The sequence below is a fragment of the Ursus americanus genome, chromosome 20 (genome assembly GCF_024610735.1).
Source record: "Ursus americanus isolate L20-20 chromosome 20, mUrsAme1.1.p, whole genome shotgun sequence".
NCBI classification, from domain to species: Eukaryota; Metazoa; Chordata; class Mammalia; order Carnivora; family Ursidae; genus Ursus; species Ursus americanus.
Genome location: NC_142146.1, coordinates 39,306,119 through 39,326,630, shown reverse-complemented (window position 1 = coordinate 39,326,630; position 20,512 = coordinate 39,306,119). Strand labels below are relative to the sequence as shown.

At 39.8% G+C, this 20,512-nt stretch overlaps 1 protein-coding gene across 7 annotated transcripts in view; it reads left to right on the top strand.

Annotated features, from left to right (window-relative positions):
* SLC9A9 (solute carrier family 9 member A9) overlaps positions 1-20,512 on the top strand; it is a 661,514-nt gene that overhangs the window by 357,825 nt on the left and 283,177 nt on the right. For all 7 annotated transcript variants that reach the window (XM_087870270.1, XM_045813403.2, XM_087870269.1 and 4 more), the window contains 2 exons: positions 8,501-8,639; positions 13,059-13,164. In XM_087870270.1, the coding sequence (XP_087726396.1) occupies positions 8,501-8,639; positions 13,059-13,164 (245 nt within the window). The remainder of the gene's footprint in view (positions 1-8,500; positions 8,640-13,058; positions 13,165-20,512) is intronic.

The window sequence follows — 20,512 nt, the reverse complement described above, 5'->3', positions numbered from 1 at the left end:
TCATTTATTTATCTGCTTAGCTATTCTTCGTGGTTTTTTTTTCTCCACTGGAATGTAAGAAACATGAGGTTAGAAGCTTTGTAGTGTTCCCTTCTAGATCTTTAGTGCCTAGAACAATATCTGCACATTGTAAGTGATTAAGAAGTATTTGATGATGGAGAAAATCAGTAAATTAAGCATGAGACTGTATTATTCTGGGGGCAGCTATGACAGACCAACTCATACTTCCCACAGAATTCCCCTTGTCTTTTTCTTTTGTACCAGATGTCAAAATGGCAAAATGATATTTGTCAAGGATTTGGAAAATCACACCTTCGTATGAATTTAGATCCTCAGGGAGCAAAGTCATTAACTAAATGGTCCTCCAGAAGCTGAAAGAGTTATTAATGTGCCCTCTGCAAACACGACTCTCTACCCTGCGGGGTTGTTGGCCCTTGGGAAGGTGAAACCTGATGGTTTTAACTCAGGTTCAGTGAACCTCTGGCCAGAACCTCTTATTATTAAGAGGCAGCTCTTCTAACCTCCTAGGGTGCCTGGAATGCCCCCAATTCCTGAAGTCATTATGTTTTACAGCAGGTCCTCTTGACAGAGCTTCATTGGCCTTTGGCAGAACATAAGCCAGAATAATGGGTGGGCAGATGCCAGAATGAATTCCAATGTGTACACACAATTCTTGGCCCCATAAAAATCAATTTCTTATTCATAATTAAGCAACTTCTTGAGAAAGGGCAGGTTGGTACGGTTATTAAAAGATAAATAATAGATAAGGATCCACTTGTGGTTTTTTAAGGACCAAAAAATTTTAAACACAAAATAGCATTGTAATTAGTTTTCCTCTACTTTGTTTCTTACCTGTGACACTCAGGGCCAACTAAACAGAGGAGCTTTTACAAATTTTCATTGCCCCTCTATGTTGTATTTCTCCTTAAAAATGTATCTTTAAGAGCAGAATGACAAAGCAACTCTAGATAGGGAGAAAAAATTTAGAAGCACCCTGATATAAAGGTCACAAGCTGTGTCATCCTGTGGGCCTTTTCCTGTTTGCCAAGTTGGGTTTAGGGAGCAAAGCTGAAAACAAAAGCTGATAAATGGCTCCATACTAAAAAGAGCAGCGGCTTTTCCCAGCAGTTAAGTCCACTTAACTAGCTTAATTGGCAACAGAATTAGCCTTATTTCCTTCAACCTCCCCACAATCTCTTTCACCTCATATTGGTATATAAAAGGAGTGGGGAAGGATGGGGTTGTTCTTGGAGAGACTACAGTGTTTGAGGTGTGAGGCTGTTCCCTCTGCTCATCGGGGTGCTTCCTCTATCCTAAGTCAAGTGGAAGGGACTCCGCAGGAAGGAATCATCCAAAGGCTGAGGCTACCTGCAAGAAGAGGCCTTGTCAGCTCATTTCCCAGTGGAGAAAACTACAGAGGGGCAAAGGCCCTCCCAAAACAGAGTAAAGGAAGGAAGTTCTTGGATGTGGTTCTAGGAGTGGGAGTACACAAGAACATGGGGCCTGGCCTAGAGATCTCTAAAAGGAATCAGCTGTAATGGTCTGTGTCATCAGGACCTGATGGCTCCCTGGTTTGGTGTGTTTAGGAAGTGGCCAAGGTGAACACACCTGGCACAGTGGCCCATGGCCCAATTAAGGGGATTGGAGGTCAAAAGAAGGATGAGAGCCATGATGCTGCCCAAATGGCCTTAGATCCAAGCCACAGAAAAGGGCTGGGATGGTACATAGCTGGCAGGGCAGAGGGAAAATTGGTCCCTGTGAGGGGATTCTCAGCAAAATAGATGTGCTACCATGTCAGCAGAGGTCTCTAAAAGAGGGATTGAGCAAAAAGCTTGGTCCCCCATCCCTCCTCTATGCCTCCAACACCAGGGGACACTGGTGCCCAGAAGAGAGTTGGAGGAACACCTCTTCTACCTCTCCTCCCTTCCAAGTCATCCTGCCTGCTGCCCTATAATCTGCAGGGGGAAGAAGAATCCTGCTTTGAAGATTTAGTTTTTAAGCGAGACTGTACCAAGTCTTAATAACTGAAAAGAATTGAATAATGGAATTTGGCTAAGACATCATTAATGGAACTACATACCCACACAAAGGATTTGATGTAGTACAGCTGGAAGCAGTAATGGGAAAAAAATAAACTACTTCATATATATATCCCAACTAATCAGGAATTCTATAATTAACTGGTGTCAGCAGTTAGAAATTTTTTGTTAGGGATTAAAGATTTGGCAGAGAAAATGGTAGGTCCTTTGGTACATCATTGGCTATAGTAGTCATTTTCTCATTTTTTTCTTTAATGATTACATTAATAAATATTATGAAAGGGATACAATGTGTTTGTTTAATATTTTCCTTGTGAAAGTTTTTGAGTGACATTGATTTCTTGTTAACAAAAGAATTGAGACTATACTGGGGGCTAGGAGAAGCAGGTTGTCCCAGTCAGGCACCCAGGATGGAGAATAGACTGGGAGCTGGGAGGACCAATGGAAGAATAGCTCCGTTGTTGGGTATTTTAAGTGAATAAGTGTGAGGCAAAATATTTTAGCAGTAGCAGTGAAAAATAACAAAGTGGATGGTGTTAGAAATCAGGTGATCTTGAGAAAGATTGTAAGAACCAGGACAGAGAAGACTGGGTAGGATCCAAAAATGGGAAGGAAACCAGAGTCATGAGTCCTGGAGGGGATGGCATTGGTGGCAGTAATGGTAGTACCATTTATAGAACACTTTCCCTGAATTATATCATTTTCACTTCCAGCATAATTGCAATACCTTCTCTTCATCCTCCTTTTCTTCTTCTTGCTCTCTCCTTCTTGTTCTTCATCCCTAGCATTTATTGAGCTAATGGTGTCATACACCATTCCACAAAAAACAATCTGTAAGATCAAACGGTCCCTTACACTCTGTGATCCTAGACCATTGACCAGTCCAGTCAAGGTGCAAGAGAGACAGGTGATGACATCTCAGTTCTGTTTCAGTTGACGTGCTGATTGGACAGCTAGTTTGAGATACTCGTTTTAGAAGTAAACCAAACTCTCAGTTCAAAAGAGAGAAAAAGAGACAGAAAGGAAGGGGGAGGAGCAGGAGGAAGAATGGGTTATTTGAAGAAGGATGATTTACTTAAGAAATGCTTATCTACTTCTTACAACGTTACATGTGCCATTTCAAGTGCTTTATAAACATTATTTCATCAAATTCTTGTAGCAACTTATTTGATAGTTATTATTGTTATCATCCTCATTTTATAGGAAACTGAGGTGCATATAAATTAAGTAACGTGTTCAAGGTCACACAGGCAGTAAGTGGCAGAACTGAGATTTTGAACCCAGATCCCAGATTCAGATTCTATGCTCTTAATACTACCTAAGCTGCCAGGTGAGTTCCCTGAAGGAACATCATAAAGATTAAAATAATGGGTTGTTGAGAGACACCAGAGTTGCAATCCTGTCTGTGAATCTTAAATGGTACAGTGAGCAACATGATCCTTATTCATGTTGCTTTCATCAAAGGAATTTAGGATATTTCATCCATTTCAAAATTTTTGAATAAAAGATGCTGCACACACTTATTTCTGAGAAAGGATACAATATACTATCATCAAACTCATTTTTGCTGAATAATCTATTCCTGAATAGAATGAATCAATAACCTGGACTTATTTCCAACTTATGAGATGAATATTTAAACACCACTATGTATTTCTGCTCATATCATTTTCAAGGATATTGGTTTCATCTAACTCAAATATTCTTTCCAGAAATATGGGGATCGTTGGGGCGCCTGGGTGGCACAGCAGTTAAGCGTCTGCCTTTGGCTCAGAGCGTGATCCCGCTGTTGTGGAATCGAGCCCCACATCAGGCTCCTCTGCTGTGAGCCTGCTTCTTCCTCTCCCACTCCCCCTGCTTGTGTTTCCTCTCTCGCTGGCTGTCTCTATCTCTGTCAAATAAATAAATAAAATCTTTGGAAAAAAAAATTCAGAAATATGGGGATCGTAGATCCATCTTTACCAGCTTGTGTTATAAACAGTGCCTCTTCAGAGTAGTGCCCCAGAGAACAAACACCACACAGGTTAGCAGAAGTCTAATTCTTCTTCTTCTCCTCTCTCCTTTCCAATGTTTGCATCTACAAATGGTCCAAGCATGTCCCTCAGTGCAGGGGAGGAAATGTTTTCTTTTTAAGTCCAAAGGGCTGAAACTGCTGGAACATGCTATTGCTTCCTCTCTTGGGTTGAAGTTGGAAAGGTCTACATATGCTACTCAAACCCTTGTTTGTTTCCAGAAAGCACCTTCTGCAGCTTCTGCCCTACAATCCATAGGCTTAGTGTTGTAGCTGAAAACCAGAGCCCAAAGAGATGCCTCCCTCACCAGGATTTAGAGCCCAGAGGAAGAACTTCCTAAAATCCTGGCAATCAGGAGAGATGCAACCTCCCCTACTTTTCTTACCTGCTCTCTTTACCGCACCCCTCACCAGAAGCCAGGGGGCTTTGCCTACAGAACATCCAGTAGGGGTGCCACTTAACTAGGGCTGATGCAACTTAAGCTCAGGCTCCTCACCTGTTCTTGTCCTGAGACAGATCCCTACCCAGACTGCCGAGGATGTCCCTTTCTTTGTGGATCCATGGAGTGAAGAGCTCTGCAATGAACAGAACAGTTGTTTAGCCTCACTTCAATGGCCATGTCCTCCCTGAGATCCTTCTGTTCCCATGCAAAAGTGACTAGTTCCTTGCAGTGACCGGGAAGTCTGGTGTGCCAGAAGGGGAGCCACACCCAATTTCTGTGTATTTGGAGCTGGGGCCTGGCTCAGCCACTGCACTCTGTTCTGTCATTGTGAGGTTTGTGGAAGTTCTTAGCAGAATGGTGATGATGGTGGTGATGATCGTCAGCATTCAGTGAGTATTTATTTTTCATGCACATAATCAGCACTCAATGAATGGCCCTACAGTCCACAAGATAAATATACAGGTTTTAAATGTACCTCATATCCTCATGCATTTCTGGGAGATAAGTACTATTAATATTTCCATTTTACAGACTTTGAAACTGAGGCTGAGCATGATGAAATAACTTGCCCAAGGCCATGGAGCCAATAAGGGTCAGATCTCCAAAGCTCAAGAGTTTCAAGTATCACCTTCAGTTTGGGTTGATGAACTTAAAAGCCCCCACAGTGTAAATATATAGTCATTGCTTAATAAAGGAAATCTTGTAGATGATAATTCATTTCCAGACTAGCTTTTGCAGACCTCCTTCTTTCCTTTCTACTTTCCAGTCATCCTGCCTTTATTTCATTCACCTTTATTTGGCCTGCCACGTGCCAGGTACCAGTCTGTGTCCTAGGCATACAAAGAGGACCAAGACCCAGACCAGGCCCAGCAAAGCTCAAGTCCAGGAGCCAGGCCTGAAAGCAGATTCCCATGAGAAGCCCCAAGTCTTGCCACCCAATGAGATGAGGAAGAGGGTGCTGTCACCCCATACAGTCCAATCTGCTCTATCCTTGCACACAGGAAGGTGCTGCCCATGTTCCATCCAGGGATGAAATTAAAGGTTCCGGTACCTGGACTTCTCCATTTACAATTGGCACAGCACTTACTCAGTCAGCCTGATTTGGGTTCCTGTTTTTCCTGTTCTCCTCCCAACAAGATCACTTTCTGAAGGAAGAAACAAAAAATCTGCATTTTGAACTCCATAGCTCTATGATCTTAAGTTCTCTGACTCTTAGTTTCTTTGTTTTATAAAAAAAGAAAAGATAGATAAAGAGGGATAAAAATACCTGCCCTGTTTACCTGGAAAAAAATGTTATAGGATCAGATGAAGTTTAATGCAGGCCTAAAGGGAACAAAATGTTATGTAAATGTGAGGACTTTTGCATATGTTTAACGTGAAATTTAAAGCTAAGTGACACCATCTACCTATCTCTACCTCCATAGGTGCCCACATACATGGTCCCTGTGTTCCAGCCATAACTATGTAGTTCTGCTTTGAAGTGTCCTCAACTCATCTGCCTTCTTGCCTTTGCTTACACTCTTTCTACTGCCTGAAGTACCCTCTTCCCATCACTGTTGATTTGCTTCCTTCCTCAAATGCCATCTCCTCTCATCTAAAATAATGACTCTTGCCTCATTTGCACCATTAAATGTTACATATCTCTCAAAAAATCATACAATGCCATGACTAGAGCTAGTTATCATCTACATCCTGTGCCTAGATTCGTCTTGTATATGTTCAACCAAATGTTTGTTGACTCAAATTCTGCTTCTCTTCTCTATGCCCTTTCCTGCCTGCCCCTGACACCCTACAGCTAATGCACCACCAGGTCCTTAGTGGGTTCCCAGTGCTTACATCCTGCAGAGCTTTAGGGGCAGTATATTCAACAGACAAGTCTTCATAAGTCAAGGGAAGTTAAGCTTTTCCCTTAAGTTAAATTAAACATCAGAGAAGAAATATATGAAGTTTGCCTATACCCTCCTTGGTGGGGATCAGAGCCCAGGAAGAGAATGTCTCCCAGAATGCAGACTGAGAATTAGGGGGGCTACCCAGATGATTGTAGGTGACACACAGGTGAACTTTTCATCAAATGTAATAGTTACATAATCTCATAGGTATTAAGAAGAAAGAAAATTAGCACATCCAAGCTGACTTCGAAAACATTCTTTAATAAAAGCTCTTGTGTTTGAATAAAAATGAGTTGATTTAAAGAAAAACATTACATTAATAATGGAAGTAACATTACATAATGATATGGCCAAATGATGTGATAATGGCACTCCAAGGTCAAGAAGTGTAAGGACAGAGAAAATACTTTCTGGAGGGTGGAGGTAGAAATAGGGATGAAGAGGTACCAGTTCTATGGATCAGATCTATTGGTAGCCTCAGGAATTAACAGTGTTATTCACAGAGCTGTGTTACTATGCAAAACTCTTTTTTTTGAAAAGCAGAATGCAAATAGAATGTTTTCTTATCATGACGTTCCTTCTTTGGAATGAAGAAATATGCTGGTGAATGTCAACTCACACATCAAGCTTTGCAGAGTTGGGCACCAACTTTCATAATGGCCATGGGGTTATACACCCATTCTCAGGACTGTCAGATACAAAGGACCTAAGTATGGGTTTGCTTTTTCATTTTTTTCTGCAAAACACAATACTTTACAAAAAGAAAACACTTCAAAGGCAATCCTTTTCTCACATACATTTCAAGGGCTCCATTTGAGATCCACATTCATCTTCCTTATCCAATTACATGATCAAAGTAGAAGTGTTTGGCCTACTTTAGGGGTTTAAAGACATCCAGGGAAAAACTAAGAGCATTGAAAACTACCTTTTTTAAGCCACACATCTTCCTATAGAATAACTGGAATCTCCCCAACCCCCATAACTAGTCTCTAGATACAGAAAGTCAAATCAGATAGTTAACATGCTGTAATCATTCAAACCATGAAAGATTCAGTTACATTTCTGTAAAATCCAATCTAATCTCATCAGTGTGTCTAGTATACTTATTGCTCTCTATACTGCTACAAAGTCCCTTCCAGAACCTATTATAAAACTCTTGATTTTCCTGATTAGTCTTAAAGACCTCATAATTAAAATAAAAACTATTTTAAAAAAATAAAATGTTACTTCATTTGTCTCCCCACAGCTACTGGTTCTAGCACATCTGTTCATTTTAATGCTACAACATGGAGTTCATATTTCCTAAAATAGGATGTACCTTGTCCTTCATATTAATGCTCTGGGATTTGAGGCCCTGGCTGAAAAAAAAAAAAAAAAAAAAAGCAAATGTGGTGTACTCAAAAATGTTTAAGTGAACAGACTGCCTATTGGCGGATTGATTTTTCTGTATGGAAATAAATCTGTTGACAGCCACCAGAATTGGGGTATAAAACATGACCTTGGGCAGCTGCTGCCATTTGTTTCGGTGGGAAAATGAGGGTTTGGCTCTCCCCAGGGGTTAATACTGTGATGTTCTAAGCATCGTCTAGGCTCTGTTTCTGAAGGGTTACACTGGAGAGGAGGAATGCTTTGTGGTTTATGACAAGATCACAGCAGAATATTTTGTGCACGCTGTGATTTGTATTGCCCATTTGTGCACAGGCCATAAAAGTGCACTTTTTATCAGGAGCATTTGTGAATATATAACAGCACTGAAGACATATGGCCACTAAATAATTCACAGTTATCTATCTCCTCAGCAGATTCCTTATACACCTACCATGTTTTAATGCCTAGTTTGCTCAGAAACAATATTCTTTATGACCCTTCCAATATAAAAATGTTTACTGACTGGCAGCAATATATGGATACCATGGGATTGGGCTGTAAGGAAAGGAAAATCTCTCTACTTTCTCTACCTCTCCCTGTCCTCATCTGTTTCTCTTGAACTCTTCCAACCAGGACCTAACCTCACAGGAGAAGATACCCTCCTCAAATGTGGGTGCTAACTTCTGACTTCTGGTATTTGGGCTATAAGAGAGAAGTCACTGACTAACATTCGCCCTCTTTTCTTTCCAGTTCTATATCCATTTACAGCCCCAAGGAGAATCCAAACGCATTTGATGCTGCAGCATTCTTCCAGTCCGTGGGGAATTTCCTGGGGATCTTCGCCGGCTCATTTGCAATGGGGTCTGCATATGCTGTTGTCACCGCACTGATATCCTTTGTATGTGTGCGTGGAAAGCTGGGGACTGTTAAGAGCATCAATGTGGAATGTATCTGAGGATGCACAACCTCCAGGCCAAGAAAGAAGTGGCTAGACAGTCTAGTTCAAGTGTGATACAATGCCACTGGAGCCATCTTAGTTCTGAGTCATCCTTGAGGCATAGATTGGTAGCAACGGCAGAGGGGACCAGGATCTTTTTTTGTCCAAGGCCTATTCTAGCACTATTGATACTATCTGACCCCAAGATAGCAACAGTCTTAAAAAACTGCCATGTAGGAAAATAGGTGAGCATGGGACATCAGGATTGCCTATATTAGGATCAAGAGGAAGAACTGAAGATCCAAGGTCAGGAATAAGACAGGATTGACTGGGAGTGATTAACTGGGTATTCTCTTCTTCCTTTTCAAACTTCTTTCAACCACTAGCTCATAGGACTGGCCAACTCAAAGATCACTGTGGGTTTAAACAAATGTCCTTAGTGATTTTATAGAAAGGGATGTGCAAGCAGGGCAGAAATGACATGTTTGCCATATCTGGGCAGTTGTGTCATCTCATTCCCTCTTTTGCAACAGTGCAGTGGGAGAATGGGCAGAGTTCCTAGAGAATTTGAGCCAGGGAATGAAGCTGGTCTAGTGAGCTGTTCAGTCAGAGCAGTTGGATGGAGCAAAAGTAAGTCAGAGTTGAGGAAGAAAGCCAGAAAGCCAGTGTCAAGTGTGAGGGCTTAACAGAGGCCATAAAAAGAGGCAGAACAAAAGATCAAGGACCAAAGACCTTGGGGAATAGAGAAAGAAGAAGGGTGCAAGATATGTCAGGGATCTAGCAAAGAAAGCAACACATTGGGTACTTTTTCATGGGGACTGACCCAGTGAATCTCTATTCACAGAGCAGCTGCTAAAAAGCTAGTTTCTACTAAGGCTTTCTAACATGAGTCAGAAGATGAATAAAATATGGGTTCTGCCTTCAATTAGTAACAAACTTGGAAAGACAAGTTTTACAATAAGAGTTCTATCCAACTTATTAGGACTCAAAAATTCAAATGTGGATGAGCTCATTGTTTCTGAAATAGTCCAATAGACTCTTGACCAGCCTTATAATTCTAAAAAATAATGTGAAAAGCAATATTTACATGCAGACAGGGATGTAGGCTTGGCCTGAAGTATAGATAGTATATAGATAAAGGCTATGTGATAAGTGATTCAGGAGAAAACCAGCATTCATTAAAATGTGGGGATGGGATTGAGAGGACTAGAGGGCTCAGGCTGGTAAGCAGTGGAAGATGAGGATACACATGTGATTGGACTCACCCTGTGGTGTCTCTTGGAGTGTTATTCTAAGGAGTCTGAGCTTTTGTCTGTAGTCTGCAATTAGCTACTGAAGGTTTCTGCTCAAGAGAGTGACATGCTGAAAGTCCTGTTTTTAAACAATAAATGAGGAACTGGTTCATAGGATGAGTCAAAAAAGGATTAGAATCAAGAGAAACTGTGATGATGAACTATGGAAGAAACATAAAGGAGAATAATGTTTAGAAGAATCTCTAGGATTTAATGATTGGAAGAGGAGAGATTCAAAGGCCACTCCACAATTTTGTCCTGGAAACCCTAGAGAGCGTCAACTCCTTTGACAAAGAAATAAAGTAACTCAGAAAAGGCAGGGCTGATCTCTAATAAAAATAATGATTAATAATCTAATGATTAATATCAGTACTCATGATACGTAAGGCCTTTACTATTTGTTTTACACGCTATACCTCATTGACCCTGACGATGACCATATCATGCAGATATTATTTTTATTGAATACTGAAGCTTAGAAAGGGTAAGGTATTACCCAGCATCATACAGCTTGTAAGTGTAAGAGCCAAACTTCAAACCCAGAGCTTGAAACCAAGAGACAGACCATACTTTTGATCTTTATTGCCTCTTGATTATTAAGTGGAATTATGATGGAGGCCACATGTTTTACATAAGTAATGGCAATGGTGATAGCAACATTTCATGAATGTCTAGCATGTGCTAAGGCCTTTGTGTATCTCCTCATTTGAATCAACCCTGTAAGATAGGCTATTATTATTATCCTCACTCTACACATGAGGAAACTGAGGCTCAAGAAGGTTAAGTAGCTACTCTGGGCAACATATCAGTAATAGCCAACACAATTATTATTAGTGTAACATTTGTTAAGAACTTTACCATTTGTCAGCCATTGTCATTAGCATTTTACTAATGGATTTTCTCATATAGCTTTTTTAAAAACACTGGAAGGAAGATACTGTTATTATCTCAATTTTACAGCTAAAGAAACTGACACATAAAGGTTAAACAACTTGTCTAAAGCCATACAGCTGAGACATTTCAGGGCTGGGATTTTAAACCCACACTTTCTGGCTCCAGAGCCTGCTCTAGGTGGAAAAGATGAAATTGGAACACTTTTCTGCTTGATGTGAAGGGAATGTATGGACACATAAGTAAACAAGTTGGTAGGAAAAGCAAGAAAAACTCCTAGAGATTAGAAGTCTGCCATGAGATTGGATCAGACCTGGAAAAAATGGTGGAGAGGTAGAAGAGCCAAGGGCTCAGTCTCAGTGGGAGGATCTGTCACGCTGCACCTGCCTCTCACAAACTCAGGCTGCGAAGGAGACAGGTGCACAGTCTTTCCCTCCACCATAATGAGCCTTGATACCTTGTCCATAATGAGGTGATACTCCTCAGGGTGTAAGCCCCTGGACTCTATGCTAGCTTGGATCTTGACTCAAAACTAAACTACTTTCTGGAGAAGGTTGAAAGAGATGAATGTCCTATGTCCACTTGCTATTCTGTTACTCAAAGTGGCCTAAGCCTTCTCCACAACAAATTAAAAGAGGAAATTCAGAGGAACACACCCCACTAAAAGCAAAGCCTGTCCTCCGAGTAATAAGAGGGAATGCTGAAAGGGTCAAAGGGCACCCTATATTTTCTCCCAGATAAAGAATTGTTTCCAGATGCTTACTGAATCAATGTCCGAGAAAGATGTATTCCAAAACAAATTAACTTAAATCACATTAATAGAAAAGTGTACATATTCCTTGTGGCATATCTGGTACTCTTTTGAGTGCTTAACACATAATAACTGGTGCATATACCTAGGAGGTAGGTTGCATGATTACCTCCATTTTCAGACGGGGAAACCAAGGCACGAATTGGTCAAGGGACACGTTGAAGCTGATACGGAGAAGTAGGATTGGCTTCCAGAGGCTACATTCCCAACCTTGATGTCATTCTGCTTCTTGGCATTTTGTGCTTTCTAAAATTTTGCAAAACATTTTACAGATACTTCATCTCATTTTACTCTCCGTACTTGGGTGAGTAGGTATTATTCTCATTTCTCATTGACAATTCACATAGGATAGAAATGAGGCTCAGAGAGGTTAATATATTGCTCAGAAATCACACAGCCAGTGACTAGCAGAGCCAAGACTCAGACCTGGATCTTCCCCAGGGATCAGCTTTTTGCTTCCCTGCCCTACTGCTAAACATTTCTTAATGTAGAATCTCTTTAGATTTTTGTCCTGAAGCATAAAAATGCAACATACCATCTCCTTATTTGTCAGGGCATTTTCATTCTTTCTTTCTTTCTTTCTTTCTTTCTTTCTTTCTTTCTTTTTTTTTTTTTTTTTGCATAACTGTGGGCACAGTTGCAATGTAACCATTTTCCATCGATTACATATTCCTAATCATCTTCCCATAACCCATTCTCTGCATGATTTGGATCACTCTGCCCTTGCTCTATGTGCAGTTTATAGGCTATTGACCAAGTGTCATCCCAGCCAAAATGAACCATTGCCTGCCAAAGGGCTGCTTGCCTGACCTAGAAATAATATACCTGTTCCTCTATCCTACTTATACTAAGATGGCGTGGGTAGTTTCCCTATCACTGAACATAAACGTTCCTCCTGATCCTATTTCCATCCCCAAGAGAGGAGATTTTAAGGTGATCTGTCCACAGACTCTCACTCCCCAGGGAGCAGTGGCCTCGTTTGATGCTGACGCACTTGCAGCACGTCACCTAGCCTCGCTGTCCATGGTTTTGTTTTCCCTGATCTGCTGCCATCATTCCCTGAGGGGCATGCCCCAAGGGCCAACGCCAAATTCAAGAGGTTTTGTACCCACACTTAGCTGATTTTATCTTCTTACTAAGACACCTTTTTAAAATCTGAACACAGGTTTGCATTTTTACTGGAGTGTTCAGCTCCCAACGGAGCATGGAATTCATGCTGGCCTTCAAAGCCATCTCAACAAAAGGTATAGCCTCCCAGTCAGGTCTGAAATCAGTTCTCTTACTCTAGAACTGTCTCAACCAGGTTAGGTTTCCTCAGCCAAGGAGGAGATTTAGCTGTAAAAGCATTTGTTGTTTTCCTTAACATGTCTTTGTCACTTGACCAAATTTACCAAACTCTGTGAGTTCCCTATGCTGGAAACCGGCCTGTTTTTCCTCCTGTCTTGGAGCGCCTTCCTGTCTGCAGAGGCTGCCGGCCTGACAGGTCAGTGCTTCACTGGGCGCGGCACACGTGGACGTGTGAGCCGTGTGTGCCGTGTGTGTGCTCCCAGAACGACCCCTTCCTGACGCAGCAGGACGTGAAATGGACTCTCTCGTATAGGGGTCTGTGTCTGAATCAGCCTTTCCTGGGTACCCTGAGGAGAAAAAAAATAATCACTTATCCATTTTGTACACAACAGCTTAACGGAAAGTCTCCAAAATGACATTTCCTCTTCTCTCTTTGCGGTTAGGAGGGGGTGTTAAAATCAACAAATGGCTGATATATAGAGGTGATGGATGACTTTACAAATGGCAGTCTACTCTGGGTGCAAAGGGACACACAGCTGCCTCGCAGAAAAGGGTGGTGGTTTTCCGTTGGCTGCTCATGGCAAGTACCCTTGGAAGCAGCCTCTCTGGGGTGCGCACGTTTCCATACACATCAGTGTTGAGAATCCTTGCATACAAAAAACAAAGAGCTAATGTGGCGGTGCCACAGTTTAAAATCTCTTACCATAGAAAGTCTATATATAGAATCTCTGAGGTGGAGCAGTTAATAGAGAAAGGGGCAGTCCCTAATGTCCCAAGGGCCATGGATCCTGTAATCTGGATTCAGCAATTAGATTGCCTTTCTGCAACAGCGAGGATTTGTGCTTGGATAGCTGCAACGATTGGGTGCTTTTCTGTGTAGAAGAATCACTGTGGCTCTGAGCAAAATGTCAAAGCTGTTTCTTTCCTTTGGCCTAGTTCCCTGCTTCTCCCAGGTTTCAATCCTGGATCCCTTGCTGCTGGCTACTGTCATCTTAATTGACATTCAAGTGTGAGACTCACCTCCCCTGTCCCCCAAGTATTAACTGGTAATGAGGCATGATTCTCTGGGTATTTGCATTTTGTTAGGTGGTCCTTTAAGTCTAAATAATAATAATAGAAGTTGACAGATATTGAAGGTGTACCATGAGCCAAGTGCTAGATAACCGCATTTCATGGACGTTCTTATTAATTCACAGAAAGACTCAAAGTTAGGGCCTACACCCAGGACACTAAGCCAACAGTAAGTTGTGGAGCTGGGATTTAAAACTAGGAGATCTGATTCCAGAGCTGGGCTCTTGAGAGCCAAGCATTGCTGTCTTGAATGAAACTATGTCTATGGACTATCAGGCAAGCCCTCATGAGGAGGAAGATACTTGGGGTCTCAGGAGCCTGCCTGGTCCACTTGCTCATAGACTGGTTTTGGCCCTCCTGTGAAAACCATGGCAAATCTTTCTTGTAATGATAACCTGTCCTACTGCAGAGTCACAGGGATCAAGCTATTCCCACAGGCCTTGAAGGCATCTGTTGCTGATGCGGAAAGCTTCCTGCCAGTTCTTAGGATACTATATTAAGGCTACATTACCAGAGTGCACCCTAAGGGGAACTTGTATCCAAATCATTGCAATACAATGTCTGTTAATGTTAGTTCCTTCCCTTGTTATTAGGGAGGTTGCTGAAGAGCTTAATCATTCCAGAGAAAAAGAACTGTCCCTTAAATGAAATAATGAAGGTAAAAAAAATTGTATCAGCCATTCAAAATAATTTTGGTTCCCTTTCCTCCAGATTCTATGCCTTTTCAGCACTCAACATTTGTAAAATAATGTAGGTAATGTTAACAATAAGAATACATATTTGACCTTCTAGAAAGGTAAAGAAGTATCTTAACTCACCTGATATTTTTTAGTCTATCTTTGAACATTATAATAAACACACACACACACACACACACACACCCCAATACCTAAAAATTGTTTATTTTTATGTGTTAAAATTCTTTCTATTTCCTGGTCCATTTCAGCAAGATCTTGTTTTATTAACTATTTAAAGATTACAGTCCATGTGTAAATTGCTAGTTTATCTGTACCTTGCTCTTTTGCCACCCTTTTCAACCTGATATCCTTATTGGATGCCATGCAGACCTCCTCTAGGGAGTAAGCTTCATGGGATGGGTGAATATAGGTGTGGGCCTCAGTAGCAGAAAGACCAAAAGTCCATGGCTGCACCCAAGCGCACACTCACTCCAGAGCAGTACTTCAGATTAAGCAATGTGCCCTTTAGGCATTTGATACAAACCAAACTCTAGGTGTAAGCCTATTCTACTGCCAAATACCAAGCCTGCTTTGTCTAAATTACTTGTGTTTGTTTGTTTATTATTTAATCCTTGCCTATTTCCAAATTGGATTTGAGACAACTCATAACATGAGCCATACATATCATGGGACCATTTAGTTGAGTAAATACTCAAGTGCTTTGGGATAGTTTTTCTGCAAAATTAGACAGCTGTTCATTGCTGTGGTTTGGCAATAAATATAGCTCTGAGCTTTCTGGCAGCCAAAGTCAAAAGGGAAACATGATGAGTTATATAGGAATAATACAGTATTATAAAAGGAAATCATACTTATTTATAAAAATGGGCAAACTTCTTTTTTGGTACTAAAATTTTAGGGGAATTTATCACATGTATCCTTGTATAAGGGACCTTTGAACACTGTAATGGGCAATATATTTAATAATAGTTTTAGGGAAGATGGAGATACACTCTTCATGAAGTCATCTCTCATATTAACCTTCAAAGAAATCTGAGGGAGTAGCACCAAATCAAAATTATCTATGGGCATCTCTGATAATGATAAAATCCTTTTAGCTCTAATCCACAGCTAAACTAGATAGTGCAAAGCTAAAATCTAGAAAACTTTTTAAAAAGTGCTTAACAAATGAATGTATGGCAATGAATATAAAGAACTAAGTGGACTAAGCTATTAAACAGCTTATGAGTAACTATGGAGGTAACCAGCAACCATGGAGCCTGTCAGGGTTTCATGAACAATTTCATGAACAAATTCCCCCAGCCCTGACATTTCAAAGTTGTGCTCAAGGATGCCCACCAAGTGAACAGGGCTCTAGGCTTCCCACCCCTATACTATCCCTTTTATTGGTGCCATGAATTGGGTTTTCACATAAGATTTCATTTGAAAAAGGGATTTCTGTTGCTTTAGACAAAGTACATCTGTTTTTAGAAACATATTTTTTATTTTTTCTTACAACCAAAGTAACATATAACCATTATAGAAAATTTAGGAAGTGTAAATTCACAGAAGGAAATAAAATTAGAATTACCTGTTTTCTTACTATTAATAACTATTGTTAATATTTGTCTGAGTACATCTGATTATATGTATATACATACACTTAATTAAATATAAACATGCACACATGAATGTAATTATACTTTTTAAATTTGAAGTAACTTACTTTTTTCACTCAAGAATTTATAGTAACTGTTTTTCATGACATTATTCTTCTGTATTATTTAATGGCTGCCTAATATGATATCATATCAACTTGCCTTAATTTATTCTACCCTCCCTCTAATTGTTTATAGTTTTCAATATTATTAATATGATTACAATGGTAATCCTTATAGATTGATGTATGCCTTTCTATTGCTGGGTTAATAAGAAAGCTAACATTTCAATGTCTTGGAAAATTCACCCAAATTATCCCTCAGAAAATTTGTAACCCTTTATACTTCCATAAACAGTGAAAGAGAACTCATTTACTCACATCTTTACCACCCTAAATTTTACTCATCCCTGCTAATATGATAATCAATTTCCATTTCATTGTGATTTACATTTATTATATTTGTACTGAGGGAAGTATTTTAGTCCCATGTCATTGGCAATTTATATCTCTCCTTTGGTGAACTACCTGTTTCTGCCCTTAGTCCTTTTTCCTACTGAGATGCTTATGTTTGTCACTTTGAATTTTTGGAACTTTTTATTTATTCAAAATATTAACCTTTTGACTGTCATGTAAGCTATGAATATTCTCCAATTTGTGGTTTTATCTCTTAAATATGTTATATTTTGTTGGCTTAGTAAGGGAAAAGGATAGTATGGACATTTTCAACTTTATGTGGTTAATTTTATCTCCTCCTTAGAAAGCCCAAGATTTTATTAATTTTTGCATAGAAAGCCTAAGTGTTTATCAATGATAATGCATGCTTTTAATAGTTTTGTTCTTATATTGGAATCCAATTGGAATTTGTTTTGATATGTAGTACAGGATATAGCAAGGATTTGATTATCTTCCTGGAAGATACCTTCCATATGTACTAACACCCTTCAACCATAACCTATGTGTTTCTAATGTCCATGTCTATAGGTACATATATGTGTATGTATGTTCTGGGTTTTCTATTGTACCAATGAAATTTTGGTCTTCACTGTTTTTATCATTTCAACTTCATTGTTCATTTTAATATCTAGATCAATCCCTCACCCTCTCTTCCCCATTTTCAAGAGCTTCCTTGCTGTACTCACATATTTATTATTCCAGATTGACTTGAAAATAACTGTTAGGTTTCAAGCAGAAAATAACTGAGATTATGATTGCAGTTGCATTAAATTTTTAGATTAATTTGAGAAGTGGTATTTTTACAGTGTTGAGTCTTCCCACCCAGGAATATGTTATGTCTCTCCATTTATTCAAGTTATTTTTTATGGCCCTCAGTAAATTTTTATAGTTGTCTTCATATTCAACCTACAAATTTCATGTTAAGTACTTTTTAAACTACTTTATATTTGAGGGTATTATGATGAATCAAAACTTCTTCCATTAAGGTTCCAACTGGCTACTGTTTGTTTATGTGCACCCAGACTTCACTGGGCTATCGGATTTACTCACTGTACTTCTGAAATCTAGAAATAAAACTGATGTGTAAAATTAGAATTGATTGGTCAAAGTTGCATCAGATTACCAGGTCTGCCAGGGCTATATCAGCACCAGAAGTATGGCTGAAGCATTCTGGGCACTCGCTATCTTTTGAGCAATGGAATGAATGATTTTAGCTCAACAAGAGGAAAAAAATTCCAAAATCTGAATAACAGACTGCTTTATAAGATAATGAGTGCCCTGTGACTGCAAAGATACTGAAAGATTGCATATGTCCATTGGTCAGGATATTCCAGGGCAGATTCATACATTAACAAAAGAACATACCATAAATTACATCAATATGCAATTTCATTTCCTTAATTATTAAGTTAAAATAGAAACATGTAGACCTGAGGAACAAGAGCCTAGCTGAGAGGAATATGGTAGACATATGGGCTGCCCAGCACCCATTCTCATATTCACTTGTAATAACATCCTGATGTTGCTCAGGGAACTGCACCTCCTCCATCAGGTACCGTCTTGTTGATCAAGGTGTCTCCTCTTCCCCTGCCAAAGAAAATAGGGACATTGGAAGGGAGGTCAATCAGACACTCTTTCCGTAGGATGTGATACTTTAGGAGGGACATAGAAGGATGTATGACCGTTCGCACCTGTTCTTTCCAACAGTAAAGCCCTGTTGAAAACCCCTATTTATTGCTGACACTGATTCCTGGGGCTGCCTTTGTGCATGCTTTCCCTCCAGTAAATTCTTTTCTGATTACAGTAGCCCAAATCAGTGTTTATTGCTTGCAAACAAAGAAGCCTAAATGGTACAAGGGAAGGAATAATCTATGCTGGATTTCCACAAAGGAAACTGCTTAACTTGGTGACAGATCAGAAGGGAAAGAGGCTCAAAGACAGTGCAGCCTCTAGGCTAGGACACTTGGGACCCTCTTATGCCAGATGCACAGTGATAGGCAAACAAAAAGGATCAAGCTTTTAAAGACAGTTTGTACCGTGTTCATTATCATTTTCAATTCAGCTTCTTATAAGATTCATTATGAACACTTCAGTTTGAGGGGGGCTTGCTCATTACCACATCTTCTGCTTTCACGTTCAGTTCTACTAATTTGATGATGATCATTTGATTTATTTTGATTATCTTTTACTTCAAGGGCCACATTTGCAGCCGCCTCATCTCAGTCACTTGGAAATTGCACCTGCGAATGTTCAATAGTCACATAGAAGAACCTAGTTTTATGGAAACAAGTGGCTTTTAGACATGTAAATGAAGGTTGGCATTTCTATTACCCAGAAGTTTGATTCTCTGCTGTTGGAAATATACAAGTGCAGTTTGAGAAAACTTTTATTTGGGAAGACTGTGCAGAATGTCAAATGCAAGTGAGAAGTCTTTCTAGAGGATGAGAGTTTATAGATAGAAATGGACTTCAGGGAGTTCTTACAAGCCAGGAGAGCATAGAAAGAGAATGTATATGGATATATCTGCCCTACTTACAAAATCAGCCACTTTAGGGGTATGTCTCTGGTTTCTGGTTCTTTGGCTCACTGGCTGAGGGATTGAAATAAGTCATCCTATCAATTGGTATCTCAATTTTCTTTACTGCTAAGGTAAAAGGATTTTATTATTTTGTAAGGGAAGGATATGGTACATGTACAAAATGTGGCTTTTGAGTAAATACATGACCCCAAGGTATTCTCTCTGTGAGGTACCTGGTACACATGCATACCTAATTTCTGATCAGGTAGAATTTTTCTTGTGCAGAGTTCTATTTTCTAAAAGTCACTGGGTTACTGAGCCATTATTTTAAATTGAATATTGAAAATAATTCAGCAGTATTATTTATAGCATAATCTCTAATGGAATTGAATCCTGTCATAGAAGCTGCTTTTCAGTTTATAAAGATAACCAAAAAGCACAGCTGGACAGGTTGTTTGAAAATTCGTTTTTATAATCTGTTTCCCAGCTGAAGACTTTGGGGGTCAGGTTTTTGCCAGAAGCAAACTTTCAGGGACTGTCATTAAACACCCGAAGAGTAAGATTTCTAATGGCAACATTGACACCGTGTGTAATGATTTCTCTGCTTCCAGGTGCTGCTGTAATAAAGGCAGCTTCCATTCTTAGATTCTTGGGGCATATTTTACATCCACTGAAGGCAAAGGAGGGAGAGGGAGGCTACTGGCATACCTCATTTTCTAATACAAGAAGTTAAATAGTATAGCTCACTATTTACTCACCTTAGAATGAGCTCCACCTAAGAAAATAAACATATAAAAACCTGAAAGAGAAAAAAGTCCTGATTGCTAAGTAATGCTATTGGGCTTTCTGGTCTGATTCTAGACAGTAAGAAACTCCGAAAAATTTATTAAATGTAGTAGGATGAAAACGTATGATGTTCTGGCCCATTTCCTAGGGAATTGACCAAGATATCTGAAAGAGGCACTCAGCACACATAGACATCAGGCACACCATAAACAGTTAATTCATCTCAATCCCATCACCCAGGCATGTTCTCCTGTTGCTCTCAAATGACAAGGGCCTAATTATATTGTCATGATAAGCAAAAGTTGACACTTGGACACTTTCTGCTTATCTGTCAGGTCAGTTTTTGAAAGGCTTCTGTAGAGTAAGTAGTCAGGAAAAGGAG